The following is a 23,013-nucleotide window of genomic DNA, read 5'->3' on the forward strand; positions in this document are numbered from 1 at the left end:
ATAGCATGAAAATATGGAAGTTATCTGGTTCACAAATAAGATGTAAGAGAAAGAGTTCACAACAAACTTCCTTTTAATTTTCTTGAATGATTAAGACATGATACTTGAATAGAAATATATCATATATTTTCCTAATTTAAATTGAAATTTCAACCTTTAAATAGATCATAATGGAAGGCATTGAATTTGTATTTGCAAAACTGAGCAAGAGGAGTGTAGCCATATGACATAATGATAGAGAAAAACCAATTATTTCCACTAATGACACATAAAGTGGAAATAGGACATAATTATATGGACACTCAAGCCAAAGAGGAACGAATACCATAGAAGATTTGATAGCTCGCCTTAGAATACTCTAAGATTTGTTGTCCTTACTACCTTATCTCAATTTAAGAAGGAACAATCACAATCATTACTACAAAAAAGGCCTATATTTAGCCAAGGGCTTACATTTACTAGTGTTTATAATAAAAAAATATTCTAGTAGATTCGCATTTATTATTATTATTATTAAAATAGCTACCAAAGCATTTACCTTTATAAATGCTTTGGTAGGTTTGTATATTATTTTAAATTAACTACTAAAAAAATTTTAATATACTTCACCTATCATATACAAAATGCTCTCATATATATATATATATATAAGGTTAATTGACAATTGGGACCCTAAACTATAAGCATAGGGGTGATTTGAACCTTAAACTAGTATTTAATATATTTTGAATCCTGAACAATTAAACTTGCAACAATTTGGCCCTATCATTAATTTTGACTAAACATCCATCACTTTAAGTTGTAGGCCTTATATATGTACCACGCATGGATAAGAACTAGCCTTTATCCCTTTTTACTCTCTCCCCTCTCATTCTCTCTCTCTCTCTCTGTCTTAGCATCTAAATTAGATCCTATTCTTGTCCCATAACACACACACATACTCTCCTTTCTCTCCCCCCTCCTTACCATTATTGCAACATACCTCCTTTCTAAGACATGACTTTTACCTTAAAGGATGTTAGCTATATGAAGATTTTTTATCTCTGCCTTTGTTGATCTCCACCACCTTCCTAACTTTCTCTTATCATGACTGACCCCTACTCCTTTATTTCTTTCTCTTCCTTGTCTTGTTCCATGCATTTCCTATCCTCTCTTACTTTACCCTCTTATCCTTTAAGAGAAGCCCTACTTCTCCTTAACTTGAGCCCTCCTTGACATCATGATGATATGTAAGAAAATACCATGTAAAAAGGAGGTATGGGATTTTGTTCTCTGACTGATGATCCTATGATGCTAGCTTTATAATTATGCTTAGGGCTCTCAACCACTAGTAGTTTGTCGCCTAACTAGCCCTTTAGTGATTTAAACATGGTGGTGCATCCACATGATGCCATTCTTGAATTGGATGACATTAGCCTTGCAAGCCTCTAGAATCTAATTAAGCTCATACATGTTTAGTGCCATAAGCTGAAAATAAATAACCATAGTAAAAAGATAAAAGATTTAGTTTAAAAGTATACTATATGGTTAATAAAATTAACTTGTATAATTAAAAATATCAAATGACCCCTACCATGGTAGAAAGAATTCTACTGTGGTAGAATAGAAGAAAACCAAGTTTAATATGCTCTACCATAGTATAAAAGATTAAACTAATCAATAAAGGACTATTATGGTAGAAAAGTTTGAAAGTAAATTCAATATGTGTAAAACCTTTAGAAATTGGGATCCCCAAATCATATAAATTCCTTTCTATGATAATCAAATATAAGAAACCTACTAGAAATTAGAGTTCATATCTTAGGAAGCATGAGAAAAAGGATTGGATTTGAAAACTAAAACAAAATGGCCTAATTAAAATAAGAATCCCAAAACTAGGCACATCTATTGTAATATTTGTATTCTCCACCAGAAAGGATTACATAAAAGAAGAAGCCCCCTCGATGTGTTGTGCACTGTCGTGGCATATGACACTCCTTTCTCTGTACAATGTATTGTGACAAAGGCACCATATACCATGGTACATTGCACATAATCTATAATAGCACAAATGTTGTCATGGCAGCTTATGGGGCCAACTTCCAATGTCCCCCATTTCTCTATCTAGCATTAGATTAAGGTAATAGTACATTATAATTTTCAAATTATATCAATCACAAACTGTGACACCTAGAATCCAAACAATACCATTTTCACACTTAAAAACTTCAAAGGTGTCTAAATCCACAACCATGTGCCATTAACTACTCAACAACTAAGGTCAACTAAATCAAACACATCCAATTCAAGTAAATAAGTAGGTCAATTAAATAAGTAGGCATGCATAATGGAGAGATAAAATAAGTCAACATATTTAATCATAATACATGATCACTAACCTCCCTCATATCCTCTTGTTACTTTTAAGGGAATTTATGGGCTATTCATACAAATAGGGTTATGTCCATGTGATTGAACTAACCCAAGCTTACCGATTATGAGAGATGACCCAACTAAAGTTACCATACTCACTCTGAGACTGTGGATTTCACCATCTCAAGTATTAAGGTGTTATAAGCCCTACCCTATACTTAACTTGGGTAATATTCATGGATTAGTATGCTTAAAGAATGCTTACTAACACTTTACCCTAATACTATATACTCCTTTAAATCACTTGTCTTCTTTAAAGTTGGCATACTATCTTAAATATAATAAATTTTAGATTCAATGTATTTATTAGATCTCACAATGATGCATCTTTAAGGCATTCAGATGCAATACATACCCTAACTTGACATTTTAAACTTTAGATATCTCTATTACTAGAGTTTTAAGGAATAGAAGTATTTTGAGATTGCCTTAAAGTTAATACTTTGGCCAACCTTCACCTATAGCTAGGTAGTGAATTTAACCCCATGACCTTTGTCTTTCTTAGACTTCCATAAAGTTGAAGTCAAACATTTCCTTAAAGTAAAATTTTTTTCCCTTCCTTAGCCTGAGACTTGATACTTAAATTTAATAGTCATCACTATATCCTTAAGCTCTATATTATATTGTAACTTGGCAATTAATACTAGCAATTTCTCATTTTAGTATACTAAAAAATCTTGCAATAGTTTATCATAAGTTATCATTTACATTGGCATGAAACATGGTGACTTCAAATCTTCTTATAATATCCCTTAATTTACTTTCTTATGCTAGCATTCGTAAGCCCCAGTATATAACTCTTTATAATAGTGGATTGACATAACCTTTATGTCATCATAGCTTTCATTACCTCCAAAAAATTGAAGGGAGACTCTTCATGATGCCTCTAATTAAATACTAGTTGATTGTATCAACTACTAACATAATTAGTGAACTTTATAGACTCTAGTTTCATTTTGTTCTACTTAAAGTAGTTATGGAAGTAAAAAAAAGCTCTAGTACACTTTATATTATTCAACTATCAATTTATGCACTTCATATAGCACTGTTTCTTTTTTTTTTCTTTGATCTCTTTCAATGCTTTATAATTCTTTTACACATGATATCAATACTAACATCTTTACATATCTTAACAGTTGAAGCTGTTGCAAATGGTCAACAAGCTTGGATAATCCTTGAAGATCTCACTACTAATATTGATCTAGTTTTGACTGAGGTCATCTTGCCATGTTTATCAGGCATTAGTCTCCTATCCAAGATTATGAACCACAAAATGCGAAAAAATATTCCTGTGATTGGTGAGTATATCTACATATATATTTGTTTCTCATATGTGAGAAACTGTAACTTTATAACTTTGATCATTTTTATCCTCCTAAATTTATTTTTATGTGCAGTGATGTCATCTCATGATTCTATGAGTGTAGTATTTAAGTGTTTATCCAGGGGTGCAGTTGACTTTTTAGTCAAACCTTTACGAAAGAATGAGCTTAAAATCCTTTGGCAACATGTCTGGAGGAAATGCCATAGCGTGAGTTTGCTATAAATGATCTACTTTATCTATGAGCTTTTCAATGATTAATGGACTATGTTCAGGTCAGTTATTTTCTTAATTAGTTTGGTAGTATCAATTAATGTGAAAACAAGGTAATTATTTACATCTCTAATTATTATTATCATCATCATCATTATTATTATTATTATTATTATTATTATTATTATTATCCCTTTCATTTAAATTCGTTTAGGTCCACATAATTAACTAGTTGACTTTTATATGTGTTTCATTCCAATTTTGATCCCAATTCTCTCTAATATATGAATATTTTATTCTTCAATTTTGTATTTATAACTTATCCTTTGATCAGTCTAGTGGTAGTGGAAGTGAAAGTGGTGTGCGAACTCAAAAGTCTTTAAAATCAGAAAGTGGGGAACATTCAAGCAATGAGCATGGCAATTGTGATGAAGATGACATTGGAAGCATTGCCTTGAATGCGAGAGATAGAAGTGACAATGGAAGTGGAACCCAGGTACATTCTATGTTATTTTGATAAATCTTGGTATTTATAAGCATAAGTGAATTTATTTTTTTTATATTAAATATTGTTCTTGGTTACTGCTAATAACCAATACACAATTTTGGTATCTAAATTTCATTTAGGTGATTCAAGTGTCGATATGAACTTTATGAAAAGATATAACAAATGGCTTTAATTCCATATAACAACTCAATTATATGATAAAGTTATCCTTCCAAAACAAAAACAAAAAAGTTTGCTCTTAAACACAATATTTGGTCCTAAAATATCAATCAAAACCATTTGAAACTTTGTGAACCTTGAATTATTTACAACATAACTAAATTAAACAATTACTTTAGCCCATTACTCAAAAGATTCAAATATGGCTACCCAAACTCATGATTGTTCATGAGTTTCAAAACCCAAAACATACATTGTCATCTGAAAATGATTTCAAACTCCTTAATAGACCATACTTTATTCAAATACATGTGTTGGTAAACATATTAGCATCAAAAGTCATTAATCTCAAATTCCTATAGCCAATATAGTTAAAATATACCATAGTTAAACACTAATAATAAGTCTAAACATACTCATGATAATAAAATAGATATACTTGGTTATATACATCACTAACACATGCAAATACTAAGGAGACATAGTGTTATACGCTACACTAAATACTAAGCCTCTAGTACTTCTCTCATGTAAAAATATTAAACAATAAGTGTGAGACAATAATACCATAGTAACTAATTACTTGTTCACAACAATGCAAACATAATAAGGTTTATATTTTAGTAAAGTAGGTTTACAAAACATAGCCATAAGTACAAGCATTCCAAATGACATATAGATCCAAATATTGATTTATTTCAAACATAATTTCAAAAAATATATTTTTTAAACATGATAATTCAAACACATAATAGGCATAAGAAAGAGTTTTCCAAACATGTTAGCATCTAAATACTATACTTGGCATGATCAATAACCATTACTCTTATAACACAGTCATTACTATTCCATGATTATTAAGTCGATCAAAATCACAATGCTAACTTATCAGCCAAGTGTAGTTCATGCACAGGCTCTTACAAGTCTATCACGGGAACTAAGTAGTGGAATACCACATGGTATCATATAGTAACTGATCATGATGTTAAGACAAAGACATTCCCAACATATTATATGCTCTAAAACAGAATATATTGTCAAACATATCATATTCTTAACATAATAGCTTTTCCAAACATAATTATCCTATAACAAATATGATTGCATAATTCTTTTATAGTATGTTTTCATCAAAGTTCCTTTGAAAACATACCCTTTCATTCTAAAAGTTTAACAAACTAAAACAATACACTTCCATATGGTTCAAACAACATATTTTATTATCAAAATAACTCACCAACACATGATATGCAAGCACATACATAAAGGAATTGTATTATGGTTACCTCACTCCTTAGCTTATAATAATCAAACCTTGAGAATCCACTTGCCAAATCCTTAAGCAATCAAATGTCAACTAAATATATCACAAGAATTACTCATGAAATCGAGTCTAAGATAAGAAAATCTTCCAACCCTAAGAGCCTAAACTCTTGAAATTTACTTCTATTAACATTTTCTCATGACCCATACTTATTCTAACATAGCAACAAGAGAAACCACCCTAAGCATAAAAATCACCAAAATTCCTAACTTTATATAACTTAGGGTTTTTGCTCAAATCATATCCATTAATGAAAGCCTCAACCCACACAAATTAATTCCATTGTAACATCAAAATAACCCCCAATCAACTTATTTAAACTTAATTTAGTCATGGGAATCTCACAAATAGTTCGAAAACCACCTTAAACCCTTTATTCTCTTCCTCTAAAACCCCATAAATCCTTGATTTAATGTTGAAGATTAAGTTAAAGAAGATTACCAAACTTTTTAGAAGCACCAAAATATCAAAAACCATAGTAATGGAGGATGAAATCGCTAATGCAACCCACACATTCTTTTATTTCCACTATTGTTTTCAAGGCCTACATTTTTATAGAGATTTTGCATTGTTTGTCCTTAATAATGATAAAGAGACAATATTCCTTACTTCATTCTCTACAAATGGTCCCAATTTATCCAAAACATACTTTAGTCGAATCCAACTTGATAAACTAGGTTTTACCACATTAGTATAGAGATTGACACATTAAACATCAAAGTTTTAAGTGTCAAGGAAATATATTGATGTGTTAAAGAGCCTAGTTGACACTTTAAACAAGTGGTCCCTTGTGAAAAACATTAGGAACATTTTGAAGCCTTTGGAAAATGAATTATGTTAACTTCTTTTCAAGAACATCTTTAAAAACAATTTTTATGCAATATGCAATATAAAAAATTCCATCTCAATATTAGCACAAGTAATGAATTGAAATTCCATTTCATTTCATACATGATAAGTACAATAAAGTTAGAGTATGAAATTTGTCAAACCTTGTACTCTTACTTCTATTTAACTAGAATTGGTAATTTGGACAAGCAAATTCGAGTCAAGCTTAAAGTATCCTATCCCTTAGAAAAAATCGATACAGTCAAGCCCAACCCTAACACCTTTGAGCTTCGGGCTAGGTTGAATACCTGAATTTTTTTTAAAAATATTTTTTCTTCATTTTTTGAAGCAATTTTAATTTTTAAATATTTTGTTGAACATAAAATACTTTAAAAGAATAAAATAAAAAATAATAACTTATCAACTTTGTATTTAAGTAGTTCTATTACTGTTTTATTATATTATGTATAATTTATTTATGAATGTTTCTTTTACTTGTAAATTAATGCCTTAGTTGTTTAAATATTGTTCTTATAATGGTCATATATAAATATTTTATATATTTTAATTAAATTATATTTTTTTAATTATGGTCAAGTTAATTTCAATTCAATCATAGTTAGACTACTAACTTAAAATCAATATCCCAATTAGTTCAAAGTTTGTAATAACTTTTGGATAAATAGTACTTTTTTCAAAAAAAAAAAAGAAAAAAAATAGCCATCATTATATTATACCCTTACATACAAGGTTTTTTACTCTTAATTTTTAACCAAATTTGGCATAGATAATAACTAAATAATTATTCAAGTATATTTTATTTGTTATGTTTATTCACTAATAAAGCTGAGAATTCAAACATGTCCAAATTTTTCTTTTAAAATTATTTTTAATTTTATTTTTACTTTAAAATTAATTATCTTATTTTATTAAAACTATAAAATATATTTTTTAGATACGCAAATGATGTATAGGACTTAAGACTTTTTTAAAAAAAATTAGGTCTTAAAATATAAAAATTAATTTTAAAATATATTTTAAATATTATTATGAGATATTTTATTGATTACAAATAATGAAAATATGAAAATATAAATATTTTTAATTTTTTTAAAATATAACTATAGTAATACACTCAAATATATAATATTTTAGTATAAAATGATATAAAACTTAAATAATTAATTAATATTTATTATTTTTAAAAAAATTATTTTTATTCGGGTATTCTAGACAAACTCGAATTGGTCTTAACCCAAATTTTCTCGAGCCTATTCAGGCCACTCAAATAGGTCCAAACATTAAAAAATTAATATTTTTTGGGCTTAGTCCTAAAATTTTTTGGATGAGTTCGAGCTGACTTGTCGAGTTTAATCCAAATTACTAATTCTATATTTAACTCTATCAGGCACTATAAAATATGTACAAGAGTGTAGGAAAACTTGAACCAACTAAAATTTTTCTTTTTAAAACATAACCCACATAAACTATTCATTTGACATCTTTAGAAATTTTGGCGGACTTTAAAAATTCATAATTAATTTTAGAAAAAAAATCATTTGTGGGTCATTCTAGTCTCTAATTCAAGCTCTTGAAGTCCTCTATATAGGGAAAATATTTACTAGCTTATACTGTGCTTACTTACTTTAGAATAAATTTTCAAACTACTTTCTCATTTTGCCCTTACAAAATCTAGATTTGAGGTTAATAGATTTTGTTTTTGATTTATTCATTTATTTGGCATTAAAGAGCTTTACTCGTCATAATAAGACATCTAGCATCATCTCAAAGTCTCATAATACTTTTCTAAAGGCATTGGACCCTTTTAATTCAGACATTTGCATAACTTGCATGCTTTCTCATATAATTCAAATAAACATACAAGTCATTCTCGCATGACATAAAATTTGTTATGTCATAATCCATCATTCATATACATTGCTTGATAATAAAAACTTCATCAAAAAAAATCATGATTCAAATATTTACGATCCAAAATATTTGTTCAAACTACTCAAGCATACTTTCAAAATACCTTTTCTCATAAGCATAAAACATATTCCCATTCACTTGGGACTCTCCTTGATTTTATCTATGCTTGATCAAGGGCCTAAAACATGATTATAATAATAGAATTAGATTTGGAAAAATATCAGTAGCACAGGTTCTATTACTATCACCCAACATATGTTAATCATTGCAAGTTATAAATCATATACATGCCATAACTTTCTAAACATGTTATCAAACAAGAGATGTACAAATGGACAAGGGGCGCGTGCAAGTGCACATATCAACAATGATCACCTTATCTCATGCTCATGCTAAAATAGACATATAAAATATTCCCTAACCATAGCAACAATCAAACACAACTTCAGTTCAAGAATGGTAAAAATGCTACCTTGGTCACTAATTAAATGATATACGGTATTCCATTCTTTTTTAGTTCTTCAAGGCTATGCACATCCTCTTGACAAATATGAAAGCCTAAACTATAAATGCATATGACAAAGGATAATTTTATGTCATTGAGGTTATTAAACATAAATAAAAACCCTTAACCCCTTTCTTTGTTCTTTAACTACTCTCCCTTTTAGGTCAAAATTAGGGTTTTTGCACGCTAACTATAAAAATTCATTTCTTAGTCTTTTCCCCCATATGTTTTTCATGGAAATCCAAATATGAGGTCATATTTTTGAAAAACTCACATCCCCTACCCTACCTCCTCCAAGCTGAGAGCATGCTTCACTTTCTTTTTTAAATGTGTTTTTGTGATTTCTTGATTTCTAGCTATTTTTGGCATAGCTCATCTAATAACCCATAAACAACACAAGAGAACACCCCAAACCTCATCATCCTCAAAGACCCCCAATTTCAAACTTAGAGATTAGTCAAAAATCACTAACCCATTTTGAATTACCACAATTAATCCTTAATTAAATGTTTAGAATACCAAAACAACCTCAAATCAGCCAATCCTCATAAATTAAACCCTATAAATCTAAGGAAGAATAGCAAGAATCATGTCCTAAAAGCTTAACTTAGTGATTAGAACCCTCAAAATATAATGCTCCCCAAAAATGCAAAATGATAAAATCCTAGTGCAACTTCTTATTATTATTATTATTATTATTATTATTATTATTATTATTATTAGAACTAATATCATAAATACTCAATTATGTGTGGACCCAAAAGTTGATAGCCAGCCTCCAGCTATAAAATTTAAAATCATCAAAACTAGACATACTAACAACTGCCACTACGTCCATCATGCTAAAAGTAGTTAGGTAAAACTTTTTCTAAAGTTTTATTCATCATCTGACTAGAATGATCATAGCCTTTTTTATTCTCTTTCAATCTCCCTTGTTCTTTTTTTTATTTTCTTTCTCTTTTCTATTTTTTGTTCTTTATCTCATGTATAGTGACCAAAAGTTGACATTAAAACTAAGATCTAGAATCATCAAAATTAGACATATTGATAACCACTATGTCCATCATGCTAAAACTAGTTAGTTAAAACTTTCTTCAAAGTTTTTGTTATCATCTGATTGAGTTTCTAGCTTTGTAAAGTGTTTTCTCACTTGTAGGGACCAAAAATTCTTTAATTATGATATAGTAGTCCCTAAAATTCCTTCTTTTATCCTTAGGATTTTTATTCTTTTCAGTTTAGTCTGTTTGGCCATTTTACGCTCAATTTTTCCATTTCACCCCATTTTTTCCTTAGGAAGCAACCTGGCTCCACCCATCTGTTGAACAACTTTACATATTTTAGATTCGTCTCATCATATAGAGTTCAATGGTGTCCAATAGATTTTTGAGATTCCTTCCCATTCTTTTCGTTATAATTATTAGCTTTAGAAATACATAAAAAATTTTGTAAATATTATCTTTTTATGGTTAATGGGTAAATTTATCTCAAAATTTTTCTATTAGGCGCACTTGGTGTCCTGAACTTTTGATTAATGCAATCTTAGCCTTGAAAATTTTAAAAATAGTGCAATATCACTCTATCGTAATGTTTGACCAACGTTAACTATTAGTTGAAAATTTATAACTAGGATTAAAAAAGAATTTTTTTTCTCAAAAGTTTTTCTGAATGAGTAATTGATATCTTAAACTTTTTATCAATGCAATGCTTTTGGATTATTAATCTTCAAATCAAAAGAAAATTCTAACCCATTACTAATGTTTAGAAATGGTTCATATTTCTAAATTTTGACAAAAGACCTTACTTGAGGTTGCTTTTGGGCACCAAACCAACCTACCTAAGTGCTCGATAGATTTTTTTTTCTTGAATAATAAAGTATGAACTTGCCCTCATTTTGCCCATAAGCAAGTCTAGACATGTGTCAATGAGCATGTATTGGCTTACACAAACTTAACCATGAGTAAATACAAACTTATTTAGACATGCATGTGGGTAACATAAACCAGCCCAAATTCTAACTTAAAGGCATTCAATATAATTCAACTCCAAATCTTTGTTTGACTTTTAGATTATGATGGGATGTTGTTAGTCTTTCTTTTGATTTGAAAGTTAATAGCACAAAAGCATTATGTCAATCAAAAGTTTAGAATACCAACTACTCCTCTAGACAAACTTTCAAAACAAAATTTCCCTTTAACTCTCATAATAACAGTCAATGTTAGTTAAATATTACTATAGGGTGACATTGTACTATTTTTAAAACTTTGAAGATAACATTGCACTAATTAAAGGTTAAGGATATTAGGTGCACCTAGCAGAAAACCTCCAAGACAAATTTTCCCTTTAATCCTTAATCCTATCTTTTAAGATGGTTTTCATTTGTTTTCCTTTTAGCTAAATTCAAATAACTGAATTACATTTCATCAAAATAATTAATTAAATTAGTTATGTGTATTAAAATTGGTAGACAATAATTGATATTTGGAGTATCACATGTCATATGAAAAATATAGTTTTTAGTCCTTAAAGTTGTGGTCAATTTGGATCAAGCTCCATATAATTTTTAATTTTTCATTAAGAAATTAGTCCTTTGAAATATGGTCAACTTTGTTCAAGTTCTTTAAGATGACATGCACTAATACATTAATGATATTTGGTGATAAACTGATATTAGTCATTGATCACCAAATTTGATTATAACTCCATAAACTAAATTTCTCATATGAAATAAATTACAAGTAGTAGTTTAGCCTAAGTTGACCATGATCCCTATATATAATATTATATTGATGGGTTTTACGATAAATTCTGACTAAAAACGTCGCTAAGATTATGGATATAAACCATGAGAGTTTTAAATTGAAAATAGTGGATTTCATCAATTATTTGATATATGAGTTTAGACCAAATCATTTAAATACACTTAATTATGTGCAATTTAGAAGAGAAAAAACATCCTCATGCATAATATATTGAACTCTTAAAACAACCCATATGATTTATTGACTCTAGCAAAAGAAAAGCACTTGTTTTTCCCATCTAAAATATATTAATTATCATATCATACCCTATATTTTACTTCGAACACTCATTTTTAGGTCATTATTCTACAGAATTCTTGGACCAAGTTGGCAGTTGAAGTCGATAGCCCACGACTAATGTCCCCAAGGGAAAAATTAGGTGATCCATCTTCAGGTAGCGCTGGTGCCCAAGTTGTTCATTCAGTGCCTGCTAAAACTACAACAAAGGATTGTGAGACACAAGATGGTGAGCTTAGTGTGTTTATGTTGTGCCTCTATTTTTAGCTATATATGCTAGTACTAGAAATATAGGGTAAAAGAGCAAATTAATTCCTAAACTATAAGTACAGAAGTGTCTAAAACTCTAAACTTATTTTTGGTATAATGTTCCTCTTTGACTTTTGAAAACAGTACAATCTAGCCCTGTCATTTAAAAAAAATTGATTTTAACTATTACTTAATTAGAAAAACTTTGAAAATTACAAAAAAGAATAAAAAAATTACAGTAAAGGATCCAAATTTTATATATATTGGCCCCAAAAATTATAGAAAATGACCAAGAAAATTTTATTTATCCTTTTCTGTAATTTTTGTGGTACTTTTCTGTTATTTTTTAGTCAACTAACAATTAAAGTTAACTTTTATTAACGATAAAAATAAGCAAATTGCATTGTTTCGAAAGTTGAAGAGGAACATTACTTAAAAAATAAGTTTAGAGTCCCAGACACTCTTAGAATTATAGTTTAAGAGCCAATTTACTCTTTCACCCAAGAATATAATTCACCATGCTACTTATATAACTCGTACATTCATAATTAATAATCTAGATGCAGAACCATTCCAATAATTATATATTTTTAGTCAAAAATAAATTATATTTTGACTACTTAAAATCAAACTATAGGTGCATTATACATTGTTTAACCACAAGTATTAGACAACTTGGTTATATATATATATATATATATATATTAAATCAACCATGCATAGTTTAGCCCATTTCAGTTCCAGTATAGTTTTCAGCAATGTGATTCCTGATTCACAACCCTTGTGATTTGTTATTTTATCCCTTAACTATTAAAAGTTATATTCTATCCAAATTTATTGCAAATATACAATTAAATAACTATTAAATTAATGAACAAATTTTAATGACTTTGAACAAATTTTGTGTTATATGTGCAACTATATTTACTGTGGTTAGACTAATAACTACACGTTTCAACAAGGGAAATGGTGAGGTATAAGGGAAATATACGTTTAAAAATGGAACTATTGGTGTCTTTTACCTTTACATGGATATACATGTTAAATTCGGGGGGAAAGTATCTCACAGAGTTCAAATGATATAAATCTTCTTAATTACTTATTTATTTGTTTGTTGTTCATATTGTACATCTAAATATGATTGTTAATAATTAATTATGTGATGTTTCTAGCATTGGGCATGATCATAGACATAAATTTGGAGATAACAGCACCTAGATCAATCCCAACATTAATGCAACCTCTTGGACAACGAGAAGTTCCATCCAACAATGATGCTTGTAATTATAACATTAATGAAAGCTCTGAGAAGGAAAAAGTTGATCATGACAAGGAAGAAAGACAACAAGTGGATCAGCAAAATAGCACTGAAGAAAGATTAGTTGGAGAATACAAAAATCAAGTGATTATTGGTCCAACAGGTGTTGATCTTGTCTCCAACATTAATTCTAATTCTGACCCCATCTTAGAAATACAATGTTTAGAGAACCCAAATGGAATGATCTCTAATGAAGAAGATAAGAATATATATGGAAACCATCGGACGTTGAATGGTGCAACAGCAGACGTTGGAAGTAGTGTACAAGATCAACATGTCTTGAAACCATCACATCGTTCTGCCTTCTCAAGGTATGTGTATTTATATAAAAATGGTAGTAATTAAAAACTCATTCAGGGTGATTTTGTGAATTGATTGAATTATCTCTTAAAAGGCCATTTTTCTTTATTTTGTTAGATTTATCTCAAGATTCTCACTTCAATTTATTTATTTATTTATAATCTAATCAATGAGTTAATAAAGTGAGAATCATATGCAATACATCTCATAGTGAAAACAAGGCTAGTTTGATTATGTTTTCTGTTTTTATATTTTTAAAACAATTCTATAGAGTAATTTTTTATAACAAGTTTTAGGGGAAAAAATCTATTTAAATCATTATTCTGAAAAGCATGTATAAAGTGGTGAAACAAAGGGTTCAAGAATTTTCATGAGAAAAGCTAAAAGAATTATTTAGTTTACTAACATAGGTGTCATTAATGAAAACATTATGTTTTTTTTCCTTTTCTTTCTTGTTTTGCAGAATAAAAAGTAACAAAATATTAAAAAGATATTCTGATTTTTTTAGTTTTTTTTATAATAACTTTTAGTTTTTTATTTTCAGAAAAAATTAAATAAAAACACTCATTGCCAAACAATTTATTTTTCAAAACAAGTTCTCATGTGGGCCCTAATAATCTCAAAAAGAGTTTAATTTTTCTTTGCTTTTTTTTCAATTATCACGATCATCAAGTCTAATGCTTTCCTAGGGTAACAAAATTCGAAAATATTATTAAATGCATGCAGGTACAACTCAGCATCTCATCAAGCTCCAGCAGGCAATGTTGGTAGTTGTTCACCGATTGATAATAGCTCAGAGGCAGCAAAAACAGTAGAATCAGTGCAAGGCATGCAAACTTATTTTAATAACATGCCTCGCAATACTTTATATTCCAATGGAAGTAATAACAACTACGACATGGGTTCAGCTACAAATAATAATGACTTCACCAAACCTCCTGCAACCATTGAATTTATGCAAGCCTCTTCAACATCCCAACCTACTCAAAATGTGGCTCTTCAACCTTCACCTCAAGGTAAGCATGTGTTAATTAATTGTGTTAGCAGAAATCAAATTATTTGTTAAAAAATGTGGATATTTTCTCACACATACAATCAGTTGTTAAATGGGTTAAAATGCATGAATTTTAGGGACAAATTATGTGAATATAGTGTTAAAAAATAGGTTCACATCTGAAGGTTTTCTTATAAAAGAATCCGGTGGAGACTATATTTATTTCTTTAATAATGAAATTCTCCAAAATTAGTCCACAAGATGATCGTACTTCAAATTAGGGGAAATTGAGCATAAGGACCAAAAGGATGATAAGGATCAACCATTGAAGCTGCAATGTAGATCTGCAATCAAATTTCAGGAATCTTAAACACAAATTTCTAAAAACTCTCATGCGTTGGTCCTTACTGACAAATATTATTCCATCCTATTGTTCCTTATGCCAAAGTTTCCTATAAATTATTATAGTTCATAAAAATAAGTTTCTTTTAAATATTAAATTGTACAATCTCGTTCTTCATTTAATGTGTTTGTATAGTGATATGAGTTGTTTATTATCGAAGGTGAAAGAAGTCATCACTTACACTTGGTCACATGATTAATAATAAAAAGGCTAAAGTGTATTTTTGATCTTCTAATTTTATATAAAGTTTCAATTTAGTTCCTTAATTTTATAAAATATCTTTTTAGTTATTTAATCCTAACATTGTTAATTTTAAATGATTATTTTTTATGTCAATTATTGTTAATTTAAAAAAAATAAACTTAATATGTTAATATTTAAGAATGTTTTGTCAATATTTAAAAGTTTAATATTGTAGAAATTTTTTGTGATAAAAAATAACAGTGTTAAGGTTAAATTAAAGGACCACCAAAATAAAATCTTGTGTAAAGTTAAAGGATTAATTATACACTTTAGCCTAATAAAAATAATTATTATTGACACGCATGGTTTTGCACTTGGAAAATTTATAGTAACACAAGAAATGATGACATGCATGCATGGTTTTGCAGAAAATGGTGATCAGCAACATATACAAGTGCAGCATCATCACCATTATCACCACCATCACCATCATCATCACATGCATAATATGGTTGCTCATCATCAAGCAGAAGCCAACCAAAATGGTCAATCTCTACAACTCAAGACAGCAATGTCTCTGAACGAATCCTCAACTAATCCCTTGATGAGTAGTGCACCAGTTAAAAGTAATAATAACGATGCTGCCAACCTGAGCTTAAATGGAAGTGCCTCTGGGAGTCACCATGGTAGCAACATGGATATGGGGAACAATAATAATAATGCCACTTTATTACATGGCAGATCAGCAGGAAACATGGAACATGATCATGATAATAATAGAATAATATCTGAAAAAGAGGGAACAATTAGTTTAATGAGATTTGATCAGACTGCTCCAAATGTTACTATCCAGAATCGATTTGAACGAAGAGAGGCTGCTTTGAACAAGTTTCGCCAGAAGAGGAAAGAGAGGTGCTTTGAGAAAAGGGTATGTATATAAATCTATCTTGTCATCACTATTATACTATTTTGTTTATAAAATGCATGTGCATTAGGCAATCATGAGGAAATAATATAGCCCAATCTCATTGACGCTTTTATTGTTGAGATTTAATAGTATCATTAATTAAAAGGTATTTTAAAAGGGGAAAACGTAACTTGTGGTGTTTATTTTTTTAGGGTGTTTTAGTATTAGTCTTTGTATACAATTTTAGTCGTTATCATCACAAATACAGTTAAATTTGCTTATGTGTACATAAATCTATTAATTCTATTGTGGAATTGGTAAAATTATGATGAGTTGAATATTGTGAGTAAAATAGCTAGTAACTTTTTTGTCTATATGTCCTAGATGTCATGTCTTTTTTCTTTTGAAGCTTCATTTATTGCCCATTTAAGAATTCTAATTTAATGTCGAGCTTTTTTTTTTCCGAGCTTTTTTTTTTCTTCTATTTATCATTTGTATGACGCATTATAATTTTAACAAGTCAGCACAAGAAGTAACAGAGTTTATACATAGGTTAACAACCAATAAGTCCTTATGTTTATATTTAAAAAAAGGGGTAATGGAACTTTTAGTCTCTCAAAATTGCCTCAATAACTAATTTGATCTCTCAAATTTAATTTTTTATTGAGTTCATCTCTTAAGTTTGTCCCAATTGTCAATTTAGTTTTTATTGTTTAAAAAAGAGGTAACACAATTAAAATTTATTAACATGAATAAGGGAATATTAAAGGTACCCATGTTATTTGATAAGGCTACAATTATATAAGAGTGGTGTTTGACTTGCAAATTAAAGCTTCTTCCTTTTGTGATATTCATTAGGTTCGCTATCAAAGCAGGAAGAAACTGGCAGAACAGAGGCCTCGAGTCCGTGGACAATTTGCACGACATGCAGTTGATGAAAATAATAAAGGGAAGTAATTAATGTTGAGCAATTCGATCTCCGAATGAAGGCATTTGGAGAACAACATTCTTAATTGGTACTTCCCGTCATCTTTTGTTGTCCTCATTGGGTCAATCTTTTCATTTCCCAGTGTTGTTGTGTCCCTATTCATAACTATTTTCATTTAAGACCTTTCCATGGGACTGTAGAAAGACATGTTATCTAGTATGTGTATTGAAACTCTGTGACCTATATATTGCTGAGACCAGACAGCAGACGATGGTATGCCTTAACTGTGTAGCCTTCTCTAATAACATCATGGACTTATAGGTGTGCCTATGTATTAAGTTGAAGATTTAAATTTAATGTTTGTTGATGCTACGATCAGAACTCTCTTTTAGTAACTTTGTTGTTTAACTGGATCTTATTTTTATTTTTCTCCCTTTTGGTAGCATTATATATAGGATTTAGGTTTAGTTCGTTTTTCTCAATTGTTTAATAGAGTGCTCCTTAGTTCATGATAAATAATTTTTCCATAAAATAATAGCTCAAGACAAGTCCATGCATGATATATATACGAATATGAGAACGCCCAATATCTGTTATTATAAGAAAGTTTATGTGTTTTAAGTATCCCTTCCGTTTGTACATCTTCAACTTAAGTTTTGGTTAGGGAACAAGAAAGAGGTGAGATTCACTTTTTAAAAATGAAATTAGTAGTGTTCGAATTGGTGGATTTAGATTTGAATTTTAGATTTCAAATGTTAGATTTCAAATCGAATGTCTAAAATTCTTTGTTTAATTTGAATAGTTTAAAAATTTTCACATAATAAAGAGAGATGAATTGAGATTTGAAATAAAAATAAAAAATTAGAATTGATGAATTTTTTTCTATTTTTCAATCAATAAGAGACGAGAACAAAAAATTAAAAAAAGTACAAGAGTTATAGAAGTATCACCATTAAATTTTTAAAATTACAAAGGAAATATAATAAGTAGTGGATTCTGTAAATTTTTATGTACCTAAATAAAAAATTTGATCCAAATTCGAGATTTGATCCAAATTCAAATCCCAATTAATCCAAATACATACACCATTAGATTTTATTGTTCTTGCAATTTGTAGACTAGACTATAATTCAAATTTTCAGAAGCTCACCAATTCAAATTTTCAGAAGATTGTAATTATTTTTAACATTCAAAGTCTATTGAAATGCATAAAAAAAATTGAAGGAGTGAAATATTTGCATGGAACCAAATGGCATGTGTGAGCAAAATTTCACATTGTTTATAGAATGAGGGGACTCCCTATGGATTTTATTATTTATATCGTCAATTTTCACACTTTTTCTCAAGTAATCATGATGGATCAAATTCCTTACTACACTGATTATCTACATACATACATGTTGACTTAAGAATACTATTGGACCTTGACACTTAATTTTTAGATGTTTATTAAACCATATAAGATTTCACAAGATAGAAATGACATCTGGTTCCCAACTCTAAGAAATTTATTGACGCTTTGGCCTCCCATAACATGATCGTTTTGAGATTAACAACTATGATATATCACATGTGATATTACATACAATGGAGCCAAATTAAATGTGATTCTCCTTTTCACAATCACTTATTATTGTGGCACTACTTATTGACTTTAATATGTAGTAGTTGATCCGTTATTTGTGATGGAAATATTCCATCCAACACCACAATATACTTAATATTGCAATGACTACTCTTTTGTAACAGAAATTTGTTCCAATGTGCTAGTTTATGCACTAGTACAAATACTATTTACAAAAAAAGCTAGCCCTTCTATGATGTCCTATACTTGTCGGTTGTTTAGGAAACATCAAATAAAGAGGTGGAATTTTAGGAAAAATTTATTTGATGGTTATTAAGGATAATCATAATTGACATTTCTTTGAAAATAACCGTCAAATATCTTAAGCATATATTTGACTATTATTATTTTCAAATAATCATTAAATAGATAATACTTGCAAATAGTTACTTTCAAATAATCATCCACGTAATTTGTTTTAAAATCTCCTCCACATTATTTTGCATTTTAAAAGTTTAGACAGCTTCGAAAAATCTCCCAAGAACTTTGACAACCCTTTCCAAGCATTCCAACCATAATTTTGCACTCTCCTCTTGTTGGGTTTGTGATTCTTGCTGTCGTATTGCTCATGGTTGCCCTTGCTGTAACATCTTGAAAACTTAATTAAGATTAATTAAGGTTAATTAAGAGTAAATTGATAATTGAAATATTAAATCAAGTAGGAAACAACTAATGGTTGATTAATGGGCTTAGTAGACCTTTAAAGATGCTTGGATCTAGATCTAAGGGAATATTGGGCCGCATTGGGCCCAATAGGTCAAACCATATTAGCCTTTTTGTAACGAATGGAACAATGCTCTAAGATAGAGATGGTACAAAATCTAAAATATCAAATTCAGGTGAGAGGCAGAAAAATGGCAAGAAGAAGAGAGAGAACATCAGGTGACAATTAGAGCTCTACTAGGGTTTCAAAGTTATGTCCATTTGGAGATATTAGAGGCTTTGTAATCAATTGGGTAAGCTTCCCATCATCCTTCTCACCCTCTCTAACCCATTTTCTTGGCGGTTTTAGGTTGTCGTTTGGTGGAATCTGAAAACGGATCATGTTTCCACCAAAGAATGTAACTTCCAAGGATTGTTAAATGTTTATTTGGACTTTTAATCATTTGGGTTAGTGAGTATGTTAATTTAGAGCTTTAATGGGGGGTTTTGACCAAACCCTGGAGATAAATGAATGAATTGAAGATAATGTGAGTGTTTAAAATAGGTATTGAGACCTTTGAAGAGAAGGCTCGACCCATATACTTGGGTCCATCATCCTATATCTAGTTAAACCCTAGTTTATTAGCTCAGCCATAAATCCCCAATATCATGGGATTAATAAATTGCTTTTATTGTATTTTATTTTTGTGTTTTGGCTTATTGTATTCTGGAAGATATGGGCTCGTGATTGTTGCGCATCATCCTCAATATATTCTGATTGTATTGCATCATTCAATAAGTGATTAAGAAAAACAAAGGTGTACTCTGATTTCCTCATGATATTAGAGAGGCTACATGTCTCAGAAGTTTGTAAGTTTCAACACATTCAATGCCTTCCATGGAAGCATAGATGATTCAAGCTCCAAATCACATGAAAAAGCACAATCGAGTGGCTCTCACAATAAGATCAAAGCTGCCCTAGGTCATAACCTAACAAACAACGGTCTCCCTCACAGTAACGTAGGGCACAGACTGAACATTTATAATCTACACTGGTCATAGAGTGTTCTATTGTTCGTTCATGGAAAAGAAAAAGGAAAGTACTTGATTGGTGAAACAACCCAACCTGCAGCCAACAATCCTAAACATGATACCTCGTATGTGATGGCTTGTCAACAACGTGAACCTGGGAATGATCAAATGAAAGGAACACTATTACAAAAAAAAAAAAAATTTATGAAAATGCCTATTTTAGAGTGCTTATATTTAGAAATGCTCTGTACTAGAGTGCTTTGAAAAGTAATGTTCCGGTATGGTAGTCTTCCAGAGTGCTTCCAAAAGAAAGCACTCCAAAAGACTTGAACAAAAAATAAAAAAATTGAATCACCTTCCAGGGCACTTCTTCTAGGAAGCACTTTGAAAAGTGAAGTAATAAAAAATGTACAATAAAAGAAGCACTTTGGAAGACTTAAACAAAAAATAAAAAAAAATAAAATTGAATCACCTTTTGAAACACTTCTTCTAGGAAGCACTCTAGAAGGTGAAGTAATAAAAAATATATAATAATTTAATAGTTAATATTAAATTATTTAATATTAATAATTGAATTACTTATTGATTTTATGATTAGCATATTTATGATTTCATTTCTTTTAATTAATAATCTATTTAATAGTTTCTGTTTTAATTTATGATAAATTTAATGTTTAATAATATACTCCCTGTCTTAAATTATAAGACACTTTTAAATAAAATTTTACATACCAATAAGCCTTATTAAATACACTTAACAACTTTATCTTTTCAAAATAAAAATATAAACTTTTTAAAATACGCATCATTTAATACATTGAAAAGAGAAGGGATGTAAATTAATTATAAAGAGAAAAAAATAATATTAAAATTGATACATTTAATAAAATCTTAATTTACTTAAAGTGTATTATATTTTAAAATAGAAAAACTCTTCTCAAAATGTCCTATAATTTAAAATGGAGAGAGTAACATATATAATACCATTCTATGTGTTGCCACCAGAAACATGTGTATATACGCAACTTTGGAGTTTTAGATCCAAGCCCAACATCTTTTGCCCAATTTGAGGATCCTATTATACTTATTTCTTATCCTTCATCTTTATTTGAACACATCCTGATTTACAAGTTCAGGTCTTCAACATATGTTTGCATCATTCCTTTTCCACCTAAATCAAACCAAGTTAATCCATCGCAACCCTCAAGCCCTCAAGATGATGGTGACAAATTAAAGCTCCTGACACTGGGTCAAGTAGTCTTAGTTTAGATCAAAATCTCCAGCACCGGAAGCGACCACGAGATGGTGATAACAAGGCTAAATGATCCCATTTATCTTGGTCTGGCAACTTCAGCAGCACGAGATCTTGAATCTTCTGGTCTTTCCTTTCCTTTTACTTCTTTGGGTTTCAGCGAAGTTTTGGTTGAAAAAATCCGCATTTCAGCATGAAGGTATCATCCCAAACTCTAATTTGGAATCTTATTGCTAATTAATGAGTAAGTTATTGAATTAGTAAATTAATTAAGTTAACCATGTTTTCAAATTGTAAATTGATATTTTGGGTCATTGGACAAGTTTATGATCATGATTGGACACAATATTTTTTGGTACCCCAAATTCATTGAACACAATATGTTTTTCGTCTCATAATAACCACTTGAAAGTGTATTTCCTTCTGAAAACATTTCTTTCAATAGTCTAAATAACTCTATAAAACTCTTATTACTCCACCTATATCTCGCTTTTAAGTTGAATAACTTCAACATCACTGTTAGTCGTGTATATTTTGTACATCCTGAATACAAAGATGTTTCTAAATTATTGCATAAGCTATCATATTTATACACCTTCTCAACGGTTTCAATGCCAATATCACATAACATATTCTCTATCTGATCACCAAAATTCATATCATCATCCACATCCCTTGGCACACTATATTTTCTAGATTCACCATGCAACACCCACTGTTTATACACTTTGTAGAATCCAAAACTAATTAAATGATCCTTAATCTTCACAGAACTTCGTTGCAATCCATTCAAACACTTAATACAAGAATAATAGAATAATTCTTTATTATTAGGAATATTGTTCTTTGCAAATTTTAAAAATTGATCTACTATCCTCTCATATTCATCACTTGTTCTTAAGGCATCTATCCAACTACGATTCATCATAATGTATTTTAAATAT

The 23,013-nt window shown here is 29.5% G+C and overlaps 1 protein-coding gene across 2 annotated transcripts in view; it reads left to right on the plus strand.

Annotated features, from left to right (window-relative positions):
• The window catches only part of LOC129292673 (two-component response regulator-like APRR7), a 49,355-nt gene extending 31,464 nt beyond the window's left edge, over nucleotides 1-17,891 (plus strand). Inside the window, exons 4-11 of one of the 2 annotated variants that reach the window (XM_054930269.1) lie at nucleotides 3,549-3,710; nucleotides 3,810-3,943; nucleotides 4,281-4,442; nucleotides 12,298-12,466; nucleotides 13,659-14,115; nucleotides 14,831-15,120; nucleotides 16,113-16,612; nucleotides 17,450-17,891. In XM_054930269.1, coding sequence (XP_054786244.1) covers nucleotides 3,549-3,710; nucleotides 3,810-3,943; nucleotides 4,281-4,442; nucleotides 12,298-12,466; nucleotides 13,659-14,115; nucleotides 14,831-15,120; nucleotides 16,113-16,612; nucleotides 17,450-17,548 — 1,973 coding nt within the window. In that variant the 3' untranslated portion in view covers nucleotides 17,549-17,891. The remainder of the gene's footprint in view (nucleotides 1-3,548; nucleotides 3,711-3,809; nucleotides 3,944-4,280; nucleotides 4,443-12,297; nucleotides 12,467-13,658; nucleotides 14,116-14,830; nucleotides 15,121-16,112; nucleotides 16,613-17,449) is intronic. The other variant, XM_054930270.1, reaches the window with a different exon arrangement.
• Nucleotides 17,892-23,013: the final 5,122 nt, after the last annotated feature.

This window comes from Prosopis cineraria, unplaced genomic scaffold (genome assembly GCF_029017545.1).
Source record: "Prosopis cineraria cultivar Desert tree isolate PC_DT_omini unplaced genomic scaffold, ASM2901754v1 PC14, whole genome shotgun sequence".
In the NCBI taxonomy this organism is placed as follows: Eukaryota; Viridiplantae; Streptophyta; class Magnoliopsida; order Fabales; family Fabaceae; genus Prosopis; species Prosopis cineraria.